General features: G+C 39.8%; 1 protein-coding gene across 2 annotated transcripts; it reads left to right on the forward strand.

Moving 5' to 3' along the window:
• Positions 1–871: 871 nt before the first annotated feature.
• Positions 872–14,764, forward strand: LOC109934072 (T-box transcription factor TBX5-like). 2 transcript variants are annotated; one of them, XM_048611546.1, is made up of 7 exons: positions 872–966; positions 2,313–2,432; positions 3,004–3,151; positions 5,372–5,524; positions 9,090–9,181; positions 10,248–10,471; positions 14,178–14,764. In XM_048611546.1, exons 1-7 carry the CDS (start codon positions 875–877, stop codon positions 14,762–14,764), a joined length of 1,416 nt encoding a protein of 471 aa, XP_048467503.1. In that variant the 5' UTR covers positions 872–874. The 2 variants fall into 2 exon arrangements, with proteins under 2 accessions (XP_048467503.1, XP_048467504.1); XM_048611547.1 differs by having other exon boundaries at positions 14,181–14,764.
• The last annotated feature ends 3,948 nt before the right edge of the window (positions 14,765–18,712 follow it).

The following is an 18,712-nucleotide window of genomic DNA, read 5'->3' on the forward strand; positions in this document are numbered from 1 at the left end:
TGTAATTGCTGCTTACACTCCAATCAAACGGTTGCTCAAAAGCTGCCTGGAATCTTATCTTTATTACTCTTTCCAGAAGTCCAGACGAATTTCGTGAATACCTCATTTATCTTTTGGAGTCAGCTAAGATTGACACTATCTCTTTTTATCCCCCTTCAATTTTCCATAACTTAATATAAAAGGCCTGCATTCTCGCTTAGTAGCTCTGGTTGGGAAACGTGTTCTTGTTGGGAGCATTTCAGCCCTCTCTATTCTTTTGGAGCCTTCTAAGAATGTTTTGTTTTTGTGTATTTGCCAGGAGGGAGCTCTGCTGTGTGATGCTCGCAATACGTTGACAACATTTAGCTCACAGTGCTTGGGTTGCGGTGCCTCTATTGCAAGGATTGTGCGGCGAAATATGGCGGAGACGGAGGAAGGCTTCGGGCTGCCAGCAGCACCACATAGCGAGTCTGAGCCCAATGAGCATTCATCTGAAAGTAAGCAGGACAGCCAACTTGGAGCCGCCAGAAAATCCCCCTCCCCACAACAAGCTACATACACTCAACAGGTTGGTCTTCGATACCCCTGACAAAACCATATGCAGTAGAGCACAGTAAGTGCATGTTATTGCTTAACATGAATAACAACTAGACGTTGCATGTAAATGTCGAGGAACGTATCTCTGACACCTTTGTTGCTGCTGGTGTACACATAGGTCTGATTAGTTGATCTTGTTACTTGTTGCAGAATTATGGCCTTTTATTTCCAATACCTCTGACCAGACACGTACCATTGCAAATCTTTGCTTCAGCAAATTGGATTGCATTTATTCGACTGTAATGTATGATTTTAAAAATAGTTATGTATTAATTGATATCTCCACTTATTGTAGGGCATGGAAGGAATCAAAGTGTATTTGCATGAACGCGAGTTATGGTTAAAATTTCACGAAGTCGGGACCGAGATGATAATTACTAAAGCAGGAAGGTAAGGGCCTATCAATAGAATAGAACAGTGCTGTAGTCATAGTCGGTACTGTTTACAATGATTGTGATCGCTTTTACCACGCAACCTTGGGCTAAAACTGATTATGTAAATATTCCTCTATCTAGACCTCATCGTGATATAACTACCTTCGTCCATTCAAAATTCGCTTGGTCCCAAAGGGAAATCTCTAAGTGTTTCTAAAGAGGGGAAAATAATAGATAATAACAGGAATGCTCAACATTAAACAGATTCAGAGTGATCAATTTTTAATATGAAATATTTAAAGTGACTGCTAAGAGCAAAGCCTGTCAGCCACGATGGGACAGCCAGGCACTTTACTAAATGTAAATAGCAGCTTCCAGAAATTGCATCGAAAACGCAAATTTTGACCTAACAGTGCCTATCTTTAGACTGTGGAAACCAAGGTGCAAAGGGTTATCAAGAAATAGTTTACAACATTGCACAAACATATATTTAATGGACACAAATTCTTGAATAATAATATATATGATTTACACGAAACCATCTACCCATTGCCATTATCTGTTTGCATTTAATTCGATATCATATTTAGATGTGACAAATGTCATATTATTTAGCGTTTATACTATTTAAGATAATTTACGCGGTAATATTCCAAATAGAAATGTACACCAAGACAGAATTTTGTGACATTTCTTATAAGACTTCTCTCTACTTTCATCCTATGTTATAAAATTTAGTTTTGCAGCAGATATGTTCCCTTGTGGGCTTTCATTTTCATCCCATTTACGCTGAACGAGTGATAAATATTTATAAAGATCTACATATATTCAAGCTGTTCTTTGATAATTCAGCAAGACAACGAATACAGTGTTTCCATTTAAAAGCTCTTTAATTCACTCCTAGTGTGACTTTTTACCGACTTAAATCGCATTCAGATTATTTTCCTGAAATATTTTGTAAACACGTCTAGCATTTGGAACCAATAGTCAATTGTAGAAGCAAGGAGGCGAAACGTTAGGTTTTGTATGCATGTTACAAATTAGGCCATGATCGAAGCCATGTTTGTGTGTTACCTCGATGTATTAACGCCAAGTGTTTGACTGCGAATAAACCCCGTGTTTATTCGGGTCGCGTTATGTTTCCTTCAGATCGAACAATTCCTTTTCTTTAATTTGTCTTCCCAATGTTACCGCGTGCGTTTAAAACAAAACCATTTGTCAGTAAATACGAAGTGCAGCGAGTCAGCTTTTCTCTGGCACCATTGTCTTTGAAAGTGCGTGAATTGATACCTTTCAGAAGGAGCACTTTGCACACTTGATATTCATGTACAAAACTGAATTAATTCCCCCCTCTCTCTTCAGGCGCATGTTTCCTAGTTACAAAGTGAAGGTGACCGGGTTAAATCCGAAGACGAAATACATCCTTCTGATGGATATTGTGCCAGCAGACGACCACCGTTACAAGTTCGCTGATAACAAATGGTAGGAGCTCTGCCTTATTTGCGTGTGGTTCACCACTTTCAGGACAAATAGGAAGCAGTGAATGGCAGTTGGCCTGAATTGGTTCAGATTGTCTCGTTATCAGGCTTTCAGCCATTGCTCAATATCGCTACCGGTGAAATACGGAGGGTAAAGCACCACCCTCTTGGATGTATGATGTGTAAAGAGGATTTTGTGTTGCTAAGTGACTGGCCTCTCCAACTCGGCACGCGTCGATTGTATTCTTCAATACAATATTGCGCAAAAATTTGTTTTGAAGAGATATGAGAACTGAAGTTTTACAGTACGCCAAGATTTCCCCCCTCCCCCACAGTTAATATGTTAGGTATCTGAAACATTTCAATTAGTAGCGGGCATTGAGTAAAATAGGTTCCGAGTTTGGGCTCAATCTGTGGAAAGTGCATAGAGAGTGAGACCTATTCTGTCAATGGTATTGCTATTTACGTAATTGATTCGCGAAGGAAGCTCTCAGTTTGTGTTCTAGAGTGATGGCAAAGTGTTGGAGTTTGACTTTGAATAATCTGAGCCGTTTCCATTGCTTTATTTTCCCAAGGTCAGTGACTGGGAAAGCAGAACCTGCGATGCCAGGCAGGTTATACGTTCACCCAGATTCACCCGCCACCGGGGCCCATTGGATGAGACAATTAGTCTCCTTCCAAAAACTCAAGCTCACCAATAACCACCTCGATCCCTTCGGGCACGTAAGTGTGTCGTTACTTGCGTTTTCAATTCACTTTCTTTCCGTCAAATTTCTAAAAGCTTCAGTAGCTTTCAAAGCGTTTAAATCGAGCAGTCTTAGGAGAAAATAAACAATACAAAGTATGATTGAAACTTGCAGGTCCTAAATTTTAAAATCATCCCCAATTATTTAAAACAAACAAATGCGTCTGCGTTTTCCAGTGATAAATGTAACTGGCGTGATTGTCTTCTAAGGGTTCGTTAGAAAGTTGAGGTGAACAGGTCGTTATTCTTTGCATGAACAATGTAGCCTAAAGAGGAATAGTGGTTGATGTTGGACCAATTGTACAGAATGGACATTGGCAGAGGTTCGATTTCAGTTGCAGCCGTGAATGGTCGAGGGTGGTGGGGGGTGGAAGGAGTGTGGTGAGAGAGGGTGTCCGAGACCCTTTCAGGCAAACGAGGGTTTGCAAACACGTCTGACAATCGACCCCTTCTCTACACCTGAAATTGACGGCATCCTGCCTCATTGTGGTGCTGTGCACTATGGGATGTGGAGGATTGCTATTACCTAAACAATAAGAGCATTATTGGAGAAGGTCGATTGATTTAGCCAGGCTTTGGAATGCTGTACAAGGCACTATACGAGTTTCGCTGCATTACAGACACCCAAGAGCTCTTCTGCATTTTGAATCTTGGCAACCGACTGAAATCTGACATAATTCCCTTACCTTTGTTAACAGAATTCCTCCATTTAATCCCTACAGTTTGCAAGCAGGTCATTCGGCCCATTGGGTCCGCAAGGGTCCTCCCCCAGACCCAACCCCGTAACCCTGCATTTCTCATGGCTAGTCCACCTCATCTGCAAATCACTGAACATAACAGGCAATTTAGCATCTCACCTCCACATCTTGGGACGGTGGGAGGAAAACGGAGCACCTGTAGAAACCCACACAGACATGAAGAGATTGTGTTCATTCCACACAGACAGTCTCCCGAGGGTGGAATCGAACCCGGGTCCCTGGCGCTGGGAGGCAGCAGTGCTAACCATTCATCCTAGATGCAGGGAAAAACAAACACTGTATAGAAAGCAGCACAGCTGGCCAGCAAACGCAACGGGAGGATATTGGGTTAATTAGAGCTAAGAGTGCAGTTCTAAATCCGAAGCACTGCGCCAATAGCGTCCAGGTTGACATTGATGGGATTCGCTAATGTTTCGAACCAGAATAGGGAGCCATGCTAGACACGATGCGCTACGTTTGACAACGGTAGCCTTGGAAACTGCATTGCGGAGGACGGAAGCTCTGTGAAGGCCAGCCTTCCCTACTGTGAAAAGGCGGCGAACACACACACACACAGACACACACACAAAATCTCTAAACAAACGGATGGAGGGGGCAACAATGAGAAATTCATTCAACAAATTGCTAGATGAAACCAGCACTGGTAGCCTCTCAATTAAGCGGGATGTAATGAAATTAAAAATCATTAGATCGTTCACCACTGATGTCTTGGGCTTATGGGGCTGTCAAAACAATTTAACTAAGCCTGGGGGATGAGAGCGACTCCGATTGGAGATGACTAGTAGGGTCCGCAATGGCGGGACAGGCAGCGTCTTTGTGTCGCCAGGTTCCCTCCCAAACTCTAACCGCCGCACCCCCCCCCCCCCCTCCCCTCCCCCCCACCTCCCTTCACCAACAATCTTTACGATGTTGGAATAATTGGAGAAAAAGTCTTCAGAAAGCCATCACAGGCTTGCAACTAAAATTATACACTGCACCCCCCCACCCCCGTCCTGTTCTCCAATCAAATACAGGTTACGATGGTGAGTGCCGTTCACTGAAATAAACATGTCACCGCCACCTTGAAGAAATCTGTAAACATCCCCTTCACAAAATCTATAACTGGTAACAGAGAACTGTTACCGTTCAATTGAAGAACAGTGTGGAACTGGGGAGGTAGTTAAAGAGGAAGTACCTGTTAAATATCTTATTGGCTTACAAGTGGAAGTTCAGTTTGGCCATTGCAAAAAACCCATGTCCATTCTTCAAGACCTGTTCATGACCCCCTCTTGCCTCTTCCCTCTCAATGAACTTCGAAACACGAAGGTCCCGTTTACGTAAATAGTCATCCCCCCCATAATAATAGTGTTGGCTAAACCACTGAAGCCAAAGTGAGCCAGTTTGATGCGGTGGCTGATATTAAAAAAAAATGACTGCTTTTGTTTCCGGTTTTGTTCGTAGATTATTCTAAACTCGATGCACAAATACCAGCCCAGACTGCACATTGTAAAGGCTGACGAAAATAACGGGTTCGGTTCCAAGAACACCGCTTTCTGTACGCACGCTTTCTCGGAAACCGCCTTTATTGCGGTCACGTCCTACCAGAACCATAAGGTAAGATTCTACAACGGGCTGGACCTGCACTGCGCCTATTCCCTCAGTCACATCTCTGCTGTTTGAGATGCTGTTCTTACTAAGAACAAGGCTATTAGGGACTGAATTAGAGGCTGCCTCTCATAAGGAACCTGCGTGTCTTTTTGGGCCTCATCGTTAACTCTAACGTATAGCTTTAGGACTGAACTTGAACTGTTAATTTGACTCAGGATCAGCTACCTAGTCGATAGTTAAAAGATCACGATTGCATGTTGCTGCACAGTATAAAGCAATGTAGCCCGCAGCATCTGGAAAAAATAAAATAGATTGACACCGGAATAGAAAGCCTGCAAAGAACAAAAAAAAGTTTCAGACTCATAACGAACTAGTCCCAAAACTTCAACAGTCTCGCCTCTTTTCTGATGCCAGTAGTCCTCTTATGTATGTTGACTAATTTCTGCTTTTATTTTCACAACGTCCAGCCTTTACGCTTTATTTGGCCTATCTAGTTATTTCACGCCCGTCCTGTAAATTGAAATGGGGCACTTTAAGGGAACACATTATTCGTCATATATGAAGTGCCTAGTCAAATTGTTAATTCCCACCTCTATTGAAATAACGCCAGAATTAGTTGAGAGTTACAGCTTCTTAGGTCAACCATCACTTAGGGTCTGTGTCGTTTGAGAGACCCTAACCGTTTCTGTTAGAGAGCCCTAATCAATCGCAGTTACGGGTTCGTCGGTGGTTAGAAAGTGCAGCAAACACTTCTTCCGGTAAAAATTCGGCCAGAGGCTCCGTATCGGAAGCTATTTACCTTCACAGCTGAACAATGGTGAAACAGAACTGAGATGTACAATTTTAATGAAAAAGAACATAAATTGTGCGATCCTGAAGTGCCAAGGTTTTGTAGCGAAGGACTAGAGTATTATTCCATAGAGCCGTGTATTTGAGTTTTGGGTGAACTTTTATCGCAAGTGTTCGTTTCTCCAAAGTGTACGCATTCGCAATGATCTGGAAACGAGGTAGAAACTTCAGCATTCCCGGAGAATGTTAGAATAATCACAGAACGGAATTAACTCTCAGTGAAGAAATATTCCAGCTCTAAAAATCAAGCCGTCTGTAACCCAAATTAGTTTTAACCATTCAAGGATTTCTGTTCGCTCAGTTTCCCTAGCAAATGAGTCAAACTGAATCAACAAACCTTCGACTTAGTGTGAAACTGTCGTCCCCAAACATTCAGTTAAACAGCAGATAGCACCCATCCCGCACCAATTACAATTATTTGGAAAATGATCGCAGAGCATTTTAAAACATTGAGCATATTACATTTGTAATTTGTCAACCATCTAATAATTACAAAATAATGTTTCAAATATTAGGTTTTGGCTCCAGTTGTGTTGCTTTGATACTTTGAAATGCTGAATGAAAGATGTTGGGTGAAGTTAGCAAGAAAACAACCATGATAAATATTCTATTCACGTTGCTCCAGAAATTGCCCTTTCCAGTATACAATTTTCTAAAACACAAATAGCGTCTATGTTGTTAGAACTTGAAATCCAAACTGATTGCTCACTGTTAGCCATTAGTTTGGAGTGTGAAGTCTTTTTATATAAAATGTAAATTAGCTTTTTGGATCATAATACAATCTCCACAGAATGTCCTTCAGTTGACTAAAGTATCTTTATACTCCAAGTAAAAACCGCGGATGGTCTAAATCAGAAGCAAAAACAGAAGTTGCTGGAAAAAGCAGTTCTGAGGAAGGGCCACGGCACCCTAGAAGTTATTTCTGATTTCTCTTCACAGATACTGCCAGACCTATTGAGCATTTCCAGCAACTTCAGTTTTTGTCTAGACACCGAGTTCGCGGTGTGCCTGATTATTTCTGTACATGGACACTCGTTTAACTTAAATTCACTTTAATCAGAAAATTCAGAGATTTGGAAGTCAATAAAGAGGACTAATATGCAAGTTGAGTATGGAGAATCGGCTGCTACTGAAAATATTAGCCACCATTCGATCCAGTTAGAAACGAATAAAACAGTTAACTTTCCAGAAACGTCCACAAAAGTTGCATGTGGTGTATGCCTTAAATAAGGGAAGATTTAATGCTAGAACTAAACAAGTGTGTCTTCATAAGCGCACAGACGTGTCAATTCACACACTTCAGTTGCGTGAAATGGTGCCCTTACACTTAACCTAGCAGTTTGTCAACTTTCTTTTATTCATTAACGGGATGAAGGCGTCGCTGGCTAGGCAACATTGATTGCCCATCCCAGAGGGCAGTTCAAAGTCAGCCACATTACTGTGGGTCTGGAATCTCATGTAGGCCAGTTCAGACCAGATAAGGATGGCAGTTTCCTTCCCTAAAGGACATTAGTGAACCAGATGGGTTTTTTAAACCGACAATCGACAATGGATTCATGGTCATCATTAGACTCTTAATTCCAGATATTTGATTGAATTCAAATCCCACCATCTGCCGGGGAGGGATTCGAACCCATGTCCCCACAATATTATCTGGGTCTCTGGATTAACAGAGCAGCGATAATAGCACTAGGCCATTGCCTCCCCCCAACTTAAATAACGACTATCCCAAGAATTGCATTTTTAGTAGTTGTGGTTTTATTCATTTATCGTAAATATGTTACTTCTAAAGGGTGATAAACGCCAGGTTCTATATGCCTTGATTTTCAATCGGAAAGGACTAACTGGGTGGAGTGCTGACCGGGGCGGTAGTTATATTAGCAATAGCTCGCTCAGACCTGTGTTTGGTGTCTGCCCCCTCACTTGATAGAGCCAATACTGCGAACTCAACCCAACCTCCAACCAATTCAAACAAATGAGCTTTGACCATTTCTGCTTGTACAGTATGTGGGAGAAACAAATGTATATCTAAAAGCAAAATACTGCGGAAGTTGAAGATCAAAAATAAAAAAAATGTGCTGGAAAAACTCAGTAGCCCTGGCAGCATTAGTGGAAAGAGGAAAATTGTTACCGTTTTGAGTCTAGTACTGGACTTCCATCTTCATTTCGCATGTCTTACGTTATACTATAATTACTGCAATGTTTAACTTTTAACTTTGTTCTTTCTTTCTACCTTGCTGTTAAGCTTCTGTACCTAGGTACTTGTACCTAAGATGGCAGCTTGTGTGGAGACACTATACACTTTTCACTATATTCCTGTACTTTTGTACTTGAGTACACGTACAATAAAATCAAAATCTAATCAAACTTCTTCAAGCAAGAAGAAGCATAACGGACTTGAAACGTGATTCTGTCTCTAAACAGATGCTACCAGACGTGCTGAGTTTCTTCAATACTGTGATTTTAATATGAACGAGTGTATGTATATATTTGTAAAAGTGTGTGTGTGTGTTCTGTCCAACTTTGTAGTAGATCTTTGAGCCAGGCTGACAACCATGCTGCCGAAAAGTCGAGCACTCGGTCTGTACTGAAACAGTCCCCTGAAATACTGGTATCTGGTTCAACATTAAGAACGTAGGGAGAAAGCACCCGCTTTCGTACGAAGTGCATTTTACTTTCATGTGACACAAAATATTCAAAACTATTTTAATTTCTAATTTAGATTACTCAGCTCAAAATCGAGAATAACCCTTTTGCAAAGGGATTTCGAGGAAGTGATGACATGGAACTGCACAGAATGTCCCGCATGCAAAGGTACGACACACAGTGAAGCGGTGTTGAGAAGTCGAGCTAAAACAATTTTGCCTGGGATGCGATATCAATGAATTTGCATCAGTTTCGTTAATTCCATCACTTTCATTACAATGCTGTCCATGCTTGCTGCATTAAATGCTGTGACGGTTGGCGTTTGTATATAGACAAACACAATTGTTGGTTCAGTTAGATGCAGGACAACGTTCATTACCGCATTGCGACTGTGTCAATATCATTATTTAGGCGCTAGCCTCGTGAAAAATGAAAAATAGAGATTTGCATTTATGTAGCACCTTGAACGAACTCTAAATATCCCGAATCGCTTCACACTCAATGAAAAGTGCTCACTGTTGTAATGTGGCGATTAAGTAAAGATTAAAATGTGATTTCCTTTGAATCGCTCACGGACTTTTTAATCGTTTCTTGTGTAAGAAGGTAACAGTCAAGACGAAATTTGGAACAGTCGAATGCTCTTTCCAGTCCAACATCGTGTCTTGGTACAATCATGTGAAATATGAGACTCTTGCGTGATGGTGCTTTGCAACTATAGCCAAGCTTGGCCTTCATTCTGTATTATGGAGGCCAGACTTTCGGAAGCGCAGTCCCAAGCCAAGTCCTGTCTATTGTCATTCAAAGATACAGATCGGCCGTTCGATGTCATTGTCTGTGAGCCCGTGCCCAAATCGACTTCTGATGCAATTCGTTGCATTGGCTGAAAACCACAAGATCTTTATTTGAAACAATAGGAATCTTGGAGGCCAGAGTCCATTCGGCCGATCATACAAATTCTAACCCAGTGAATGAGTAATCCAATTAGTTTCACACCCCTCACTTTTTCCCATAACATTTGCAAATTAAAATGGGCGGGTAAACGGACACGGGAACAGGCATAATTACCTCGACCTCTTTTAAAAACAAAAGATTAATTGTGATTTTTCAGAGAATCTTTCAAAACAGCATATGTAATATTTAGACCACGTTACGGTTGAGCTATAAGTACCAGCGGACGTGTTATGTTTCTTTCCCCGTGGATTCAAGGTATTTGTATTTTGTAATATGGTTACAGTAAAGAATACCCTGTGGTTCCCAGGAGCACGGTCAGACAACGTGTCGGTTCTACTGCGAATCACTTCAGTGGAGAAGTGCGAGTGTTGCCTGTGTCAAACAACCTGAACTCTCAGTACCAATGTGAGAACGGGGTTTCCAGTTCGACGCAAGAGCTACTGCCTCCCAACCCGTACTCAGTCTGCCAGGAGCAGGGCCCTCTCTACCACTGCACCAAAAGGAAAGGTGAGAAATATCGCGGAATTTCCCTCAGAGCTTCTGTTGCTCTCAATGTGAATTTCCTCTCAGTGTCCCCCGCAAATGTTACCTCATCAAGAGCGTCAGAAATGAACTACTTTCCGGTTCTGGTGACCGTACCGAACGCTGCATCTCATTACAGAGGAAACAACAGATTTCAAGAATAAACTGACAGGTTGTCTTCTGCCTCAAGACTTCCCACTGAGAGATCTAAACTGTCTCTTCTGTGGGTGGCTTCTCTATGTAATGAGTTATCAGATCCTCTTGCGTGTCAAACAAATAAACAACTCTCCGGTCTTCACTGGCAAGTTGGAATGCTGGGACGTGAGGAAGGCATACGATCTTCCCAGCTCTAGCATCACCTCACGCAGGTTGACCTTGTCAATGCTTCGTTTTACCTCTGAAGTGCAATTTAGTGATAATTCATTGCATGGAAGCTGAAAACAAGAGATTGCTTCTGTGTTGTCTCCAGTTCTGATCGCCCGGTTATAGGAAAGATATTATCAAGCTGTAAAGGGTTCGGAAGAGATTTACCAGGATGTTGCTGGGTATGGAAGGTTTGAGTTATCAAGAAAGGCTGGATAGTCTGGAACTTTTTCACTGGCATATAGGTGGCTGAGAGGCAACCTGTTAGAAGTTTATAAAATAATGAGAGGTATAGGTAGATAAAAATATACTGTATCCACTGGTTGGGGATTCTAGAACTAGGGGCATAGACTGAGAATTTGGGCCAGACCATTCAGGAGTCATGTTATGACAGTGGATGCTGGACCAGTTGGTAATTTTAAGTTTGAGACAGATAATTTTTTGTTGAGCAAAGGTATTAAGGGATATGGGCCAAAGGCAGGTACATGAAGTTAAGGCACAGATTAGCAATGGTCTGAGGTTCAAGGGGTTGAATGGCCAACTCCTGATCTTATGTTCTAATTATTTTTGAATGATATTAATGTAAAGGGGTAAATATTGTTTTGGACACTGGAGAGAAGTGAAATGGAAAAGAAAAACTGCAGATGCTGGAAATCTGTAACAACAACGGAAAGCCCTTGGGAAACTCAACAGGTCTGATGGCATCTGTGGCGAAAGAAACAATTAACATTTCAAGTCTGTTATGACTCTTCTTCAGAACTTTCAATGTTCAAGAGTCATATTAGATTCAAAATGTCAACTCTGTCTCCACAGATACTGCCTGGCCTGTTGAGTCTGTGTAGCACTACTTATTGGGGTGAACTTCCCTGCCTTTTTTGTTTGAAAAGCGCTGTGGTGTCTATTCTATCCACCTGGTGGTGTGGCATTGGTTTAACAGCTCATTTTTAAAGATTGTAGGGAATGTGAGTGCAGCACTCAGTCCATACTGTGTGGAACTATCACTGTAGACCTTTGTAATATCTTTACAGGACAAACTAAAACAATATGAAACACAATGAGAGTGAACAGTGAACTATTTTATTCTAGTATAGACATGTTTTAAAAAAAATGACCAAAATTCTTAGTTTGGTTTCAACATGTAGATAAAGTTTCACCGACAGAGGATCATGATGAAGGGAGCTGGGAAGAATAAATTGAGTCTGATGAATTGGATAGTTGGAACATGACTACTAATTCTCACTTTTTTAAAAATGCATTTATAGACATGGGGATCACTGGCTGGGTAAGCATTTATTGCCCTTCCCTAGTTGCCCTTGAGAAGGTGCCTTTGAATTGTTGTTGTTTAATGTAGGGTAAACCCACAATGCCAATAGGGAGGGAGTTCAAGGATTTTGACCCAGTGACACTGAAGAACAGCAACGTGTTTCAAAGACAGAATGGTGATTGGCTTGGAGGGGCACTGGCAGATGGTGGTGTTACCATATATCTGCTGCTTTTGTCCATCCAGATCACAGTGGTTGTGGGTTTGGAAGGTGCTGTCAAAGGATACTTGGTGCAATTTGTAGATGGTGCACACTGCTGCTATTGAGTGTTGGTGGTGAAGGGAATGAATATTTGTGGATGTGGTGCTAATCCAGCAGGTCGTTTTGTCCAAGGTGGTTTCGAGTTTCTTGGGTGTTGTTGGAGCTGCATTCATCCAGGTAAGTGGGGGGATTCCATCAAACTCCTGACTTGAGCCATATAAGTCAGGAGGTGAGTTACATGCTGCAAGATTCCTAGCTTCTGACCTGCTCATGTATACGCAGTACTTTTATAGCTGGACCATCTGGTTAATGGTAATCCGCAGGATGTTGATAGTGGGAATTCAGTGATGGTATGGTAACATCATTAAATATAAGGACAATGGTTACATCCTCTCTTGTTGGAGATGGTCCTTGCCAGGCACTTTAATGGCTTGAATATTCTTTGCCACTTGTCAACCCAAATCTGGATGATGTCCTGGTTTTGCTGCATTTGTATTCGAATAGTAACTTTTAGACACGTTGTGCCTGAAGGCAATTCTAATTCAACTCAGTCAGTCTGATAGAGGGGAAATTTCAATTTAAGGTCCATGGGAAAACTAGTCCTTGTTAAAGAAAACTTTTCAGTCTCAGGCCAAGATGAGTTAAAAGTCCTTTCTCAAGTTCCAAATTTTTGAGTCAAGAAATGTGGTAACTTCTTAGTTATATGAAACCAGTGGGTATATTAGATTTATGAATAGATGGAAAATAGGTTATATATGTACATATTGCATTGAGTTTTAAACATGTAACACATTCTTAAAGGAGGAAGAACTGTAATAATTTTTTGACTATTCATATATATGCATATAGAGCAGAGAAAAGTCATTTAGTTTGCTGTTGACTTCATTTGCTTCAAATTGTTTTCATCTATCCTGCAAAGACACCAAAGTTTATGATCAGATCTCTGGAGTGGGCTTGAACCCACTATCTTCTAACTCAGAAGTGGGTCTTTAAGATTTTGCGATGTACATCCATGACATTACTGGTAAACTGTTTATAAGGACAGATCAGAAAAGGTTGGCATGCAGATAAAGCAAGTAATAAGGAATACCTAATGGAATTTTATTATTAATTGTGAGGGGAATTTAATGCAAAAGCAAAGCTGTTAGGCTTTAGTTATATAGTTCATTTGTGAGACCATATCTGAAATACTATGTACAGTTTGGTCTTTTTAGTTAAAGAAAGATGCCAATGCGTTGGAAGCAGCTCACTGAAGGTTTACTAAACTAATGTCTGGAATGGGTGTGTGTTTTATGAGTAAAGCTTGGACAGGCTAGGCTTGCATTCACTGGAGTTTACAAGAGTAACTGGTGACTTGATTGAAACACATAAGATCCTGTGGGGTCTTGACAGGCTGGCTGTAAAAAAGATGTCTGCTCTTGTGGGACAATCTAGAACTAGGGGTCACTGCTAAAAATAAAGGCTCCTTTTTAAAGACCGAGATAAGGAAAATTATTTTGTTAGTAGGTTGTGAATCTTTGAGACATTCTTCGTCAAAAGGCAACAGAAGCAGTGCCTTTGAATATTTTTAAGTAGCAGTAAATTGATTTTTGATAAGCAAGGGATTGAAAGTGGAGCAATCAGATCAACCATGATGGCTCAAGGGGGTAAGTGGCCTAATCCCACTCCTAGTTCTTATATGTTTACAAATTTATTGATTTAACAAAATCAACTTTTCTCATAACTAAATAATGTTTGTGCTGTTTTCTGCTGTGATTGCTCATTAATTGAAATCTTATTCTGTTCTGATTTATTTTTGGAAGCAGTAGACGAAGATTGCAACTCGACAGAACATCCATACAAGAAGTCATATATTGAAAGCTCGCCTCCAGAGGATGACACATTCTACAGGTCCTCAAGTTACTCCCAACAGCAAAGCCTTACGCCCTCTTATAGGACTGACTCAGCACAGCGACAAGCGTGCATGTATGCTGGCTCAGCAGCAGACACGGACCCCAGCTCCAGCCTTGATGATATTAATTGTAACACTTGGGCCACTGTTCCCTCATACAGCAGCTGCACAGTTACAACAATGCAACCCATGGACAGATTGCCCTACCAACACTTTTCAGCACATTTCACTTCAGGCCCGTTAATGCCTCGCATCTCTGGAGTCGCCAACCATACGTCTCCACAGATAGGGGACACTCACAACATGTTTCAACATCAGAGCTCAGTTTCGCATCAGCCCATAGTTCGGCCATGCGCCCCTCAAGCTGGGATCCAGTCTGCAAGCAATCTTCAACCTGCTGACTACTTGTATCCACATGGCATGTCAAGAACCCTCTCACCCCATCAATACCATTCAGTACCTGGAGTGGGCATAGTGCCTGAATGGACTGAGAACAGCTAATTCAAAGAAATCTCCATTGATCTGACATACATGAATGTTTGTATTAAGTAGGACATTGTTTCAAGCAATATTTAAAACCACCAAACCTGACTGTACTTTTCAAGTGGTAAAACTATATAATGACATATATTTGATATATTCTTTCAATCCCCACTCCATCATACTACTTATCTGAATGAAATTGAAATTGGTTATTAACATAAAACAAAAGTGAAGGGTTCCATCTGGTGGATGTTTCTCTGCATTGTATGGTCTATATTCATCAGAATGTTGCATGTTTGTTGTTGGACAATCAGAATCATCAGTAATATGTATACAGTTCATCATAAAGTTCCCCATGTTGTGCCAATCTTCTCCTTCCATCTTGTTCTTAGCATAAATTCATGCTGTAAAAGTGAAGAGGAATGAATGTGGAGTAATGAGCACTGAAGATTTCTTTATGCCGACACCTGCATTCTTACAGATATTCTTGAATGAAGGAAATTGATAACTACCCATTTTTTGGGTAGTTATCATGACATTTATTCAATAACTATTTCAAATTGTTGCTAATAGGGTTTATGGTGACATACATCAAATAAAATGTTCATGGGACTACTGATTAGAACATTACACTTTGTTAAGTAACCTTTTGCTACATTCAGAGCTTTAAAATTTCCAAGATAGCCGCCTGACAAAACAATCCTGAAGAATATCTTATGCACACAACTAAGGTGCTGGAAGGAAGTGAATCAACGGCTCCTATACCATCAAGTTAATATTTAGCGATACTGAGTGACTAAAAGCAAAAGTAGGAATATTATATGACTAATACTTGATTAAATTTATTTTTTGTATAAAGTACTATCAAACACACAAACAGATGCAAGCGATCTGAAATGAACATTTAGTTTCAATAATGTAGAAGATCCACCATTTACCTCACCTATCCTTTCTCATTCATTGGTTGAGAATTGAAATAAACTTCAGAATCCAAAAAGATATCATTTTGATCCAAAAATCTGAATGATGTTGAGGACACATTAATGTTTCAACAAGGAGGCATGAAATTTAAGGTGATGGTACTTGCTTTGTTCATTGAAAACGTTGGAGAGCATAGGGGAAAGTGCACTCCGTTAACAGATAACCCTATTTCCGGATGTATATAACAATGTAACAACTCAACATAGGTACATGCAAATTAATGGATGTATATAATGGGGAGCCCATAGACAGCCTTTGTTTCACATACAGTAAATGTTTTATACAGGTACCCAATTTTAGCTATTTGTATTATATTTTGATCATGTGATGTGTAGCATCAAACTTCTGTCTCCACATTTGATCAATACAAGTGTTTACATCATAAAGCAAAGGATAATATTTTAAATTATGTATCAAGCAATAAGTAGTTGTTTATTCAACATAAACAAAGTGCAGAAATTGCTTGTATTAATTATCAGTGTTTTTCTGGTGAATAGTATTTATTGTTGGACAACCTAAAAGTCCTTGTTTTTGGAGTATTAAGAATGATTTATTCTTAGAGGAAAGTTGTTATAGAAGTGTGGTTGGAAGTCCTTTGGTGTATAAAAGAGATGAATCAATTAAGTTTCATTGTAAATAAAACACAGTGTATATACTGACAAGAAATAACTTCAAATACTATTTTTGAGCGACTTACCTTACCTTTTCTCTGACACCATGTTCTAATTCTATCCATTAAAATAGGGATTTGTCACGAATGGGTTAACTAAGTCAAACATTCATTCCTGTAAAATATTGTAAAATTCAAGTCTCATGATTTCAAACATGTACAGAAAATATAGTGAAATCACTTCCATTTCATTAAATGTTATTAATGTGCAAATATAAATATTTGCCTTCATGCTTGTGAGTTCAAGTTGAATCGTGCTACATTAATTAGTATTGACTTTTAAAGATAAAAGGACAGTAAGTATATTGTTTGCAAATGTCTCTGTATTTAAGGTTCTCAGTAAATTCTATAAGCACGGTTATCACTAAAGCTTTATATCATGATGCACTAAACTGGCTTCAAAATTGAACACCACAGACCCAGCAATGATCTACTTACATCAATACATTTATTGTGTGCTATTGCCTTCTGTGGCTACGTGTGTAATGTGACTGTTCTCAGTGAAGGGCAATTATATCGGTGATTCTTTTTTAGGCTGTATCAGTTTTGAACTGTACTTTGCTATGAAGAGCACTACAATGGGAAAAACCACACTGATAATAAATAAGCCTTGTTTAAAATAAATACAAGAGTGGTCCTTCTAAAATAATCAGTCACAGATATCCAGTTAATAAATACATAAAATATTTGCTACGATCTTAAAAGCATAGCTAACATTCGAAATTCTATTCTCACAGGCTACTATATCATGATATGAAATAGTATTACTGTGCTTGACTGAAATTTGTAATTAACTGTTGTTTCAAATTGATCAGTTAAATTATATAATAGTTATTGCACTAATTGTCAGCCATTCCACTAACTTTGACTACCAGTATAATGTAAATAACATTGGGTGCGAATTACATTTCTAGTTGCTGGCAGAGCTCAAATCCACAACTGGAACTGTAGACACGCCTAAGCAATCTTCACGGAGTATTTCAGACCTGCCAAAAGTAACAATTTAATATTCATAATTAAGCTAACCTTAGTCCTCTGCCACAAAGACACAAGATGTTTTTAATCACTGTGTTTAGGTTTTGATTTTCCATAGATTAAAAGTTTAAGACTTAATCATTCACCAAACATAAGTTAGAGAGCTATAACTGATTTTAAAATTGTATTATTTGCAAGAATATAACATTTTCTAAACTTTATTGTACCTTTTTTATAATATACATTTATCTGCATGAAAAATGGCAGATGTAGCCAATACACTCAGTACCCTTCTGCCCTCTATGGCCCTACTCTTAAAATAGCAAAATGTAAGCATCAACATTAACTTGCCATAATATGATATTAATAAAGAACTGGATATTCATTCAATACTTTGTAAAATATATGTTTTCAAGAAGATGTGTACTTCCTGCTATGTGGCAGCAAAAATTCTCTGCTGCACATGAAATATTTGAGTATAGTGTTTCAAACAAAACATTGATGCAACTCCTGTCATGAAAGTCTACATTTTTGAAATGACTGCATTCTTCACAAGTGGTAGAAATGTAAAAACTGAAAGGACTTTTTTTAACCAAATGTTGGATAAAGTGTGACACTTGATTAAACACTCCTGATAAAAATTTATTTAATTTAATCTCCAAAGATGTCAGACATGCTGTTTAAATCCCTCTTCCCAGAATCATGCATAGCCTCCAATTCTTTACCAAGTAGCTATTATTCATATGTGATATTTAGCAGCAGGCTATTCAACCAGAATCTCAGACTCAAACTCAAAACGTACAGACGTTGTAGTCCTCATTGGTCTTCTGTGTGGCAAGAAATCATTGATCATGTACCACTGTTTTGTATGCTGTCTAGTTCCATCAGCGCTGCCTCTGCACCATCCCCATGATCTGCTGGCAGGACTGCATCATAGAACATAGAACATAGAACATTACAGCGCAGTACAGGCCCTTCGGCCCTCGATATTGCGCCGACCTGTGAAACCAATCTGAAGCCTATCTAACCTACACTATTCCATTAGCATCCATATGTTTATCTGATGACCATTTAAATGCCCTTAAAGTTGGCGAGTCTACTACTTTTGCAGGCAGGGCATTCCACACCTTACTACTCTCTGAGTAAAGAACCTACCTCTGACATCTGTCCTATATCTATCACCCTTCAATTTAAAGCTATTTCCCCTCATGCTAGCCATCACCATCCGAGGAAAAAGGCTCCCACTGTTCACCCTATCTAATCCTCTGATCATCTTGTATGTCTCCATTAAGTCACCTCTTAACCTTCTGCCCTCTAACGAAAACAGCCTCAAGTCCCTC

Source organism: Rhincodon typus, chromosome 24 (genome assembly GCF_021869965.1).
Source record: "Rhincodon typus isolate 14 chromosome 24, sRhiTyp1.1, whole genome shotgun sequence".
NCBI lineage: Eukaryota > Metazoa > Chordata > Chondrichthyes > Orectolobiformes > Rhincodontidae > Rhincodon > Rhincodon typus.

What these genes read in the sequence shown, in the direction of transcription:
- LOC109934072 (XM_048611546.1), top strand. Translation starts at nt 875, where the DNA reads ATGGAAGGAATCAAAGTGTATTTGCATGAACGCGAGTTATGGTTAAAA. An exon ending in ATAATTACTAAAGCAGGAAG is followed by an intron (nt 967 to 2,312) that starts GTAAGGGCCTAT and finishes CTCTCTCTTCAG; the next exon opens with GCGCATGTTTCCTAGTTACA. An exon ending in AAGTTCGCTGATAACAAATG is followed by an intron (nt 2,433 to 3,003) that starts GTAGGAGCTCTG and finishes TATTTTCCCAAG; the next exon opens with GTCAGTGACTGGGAAAGCAG.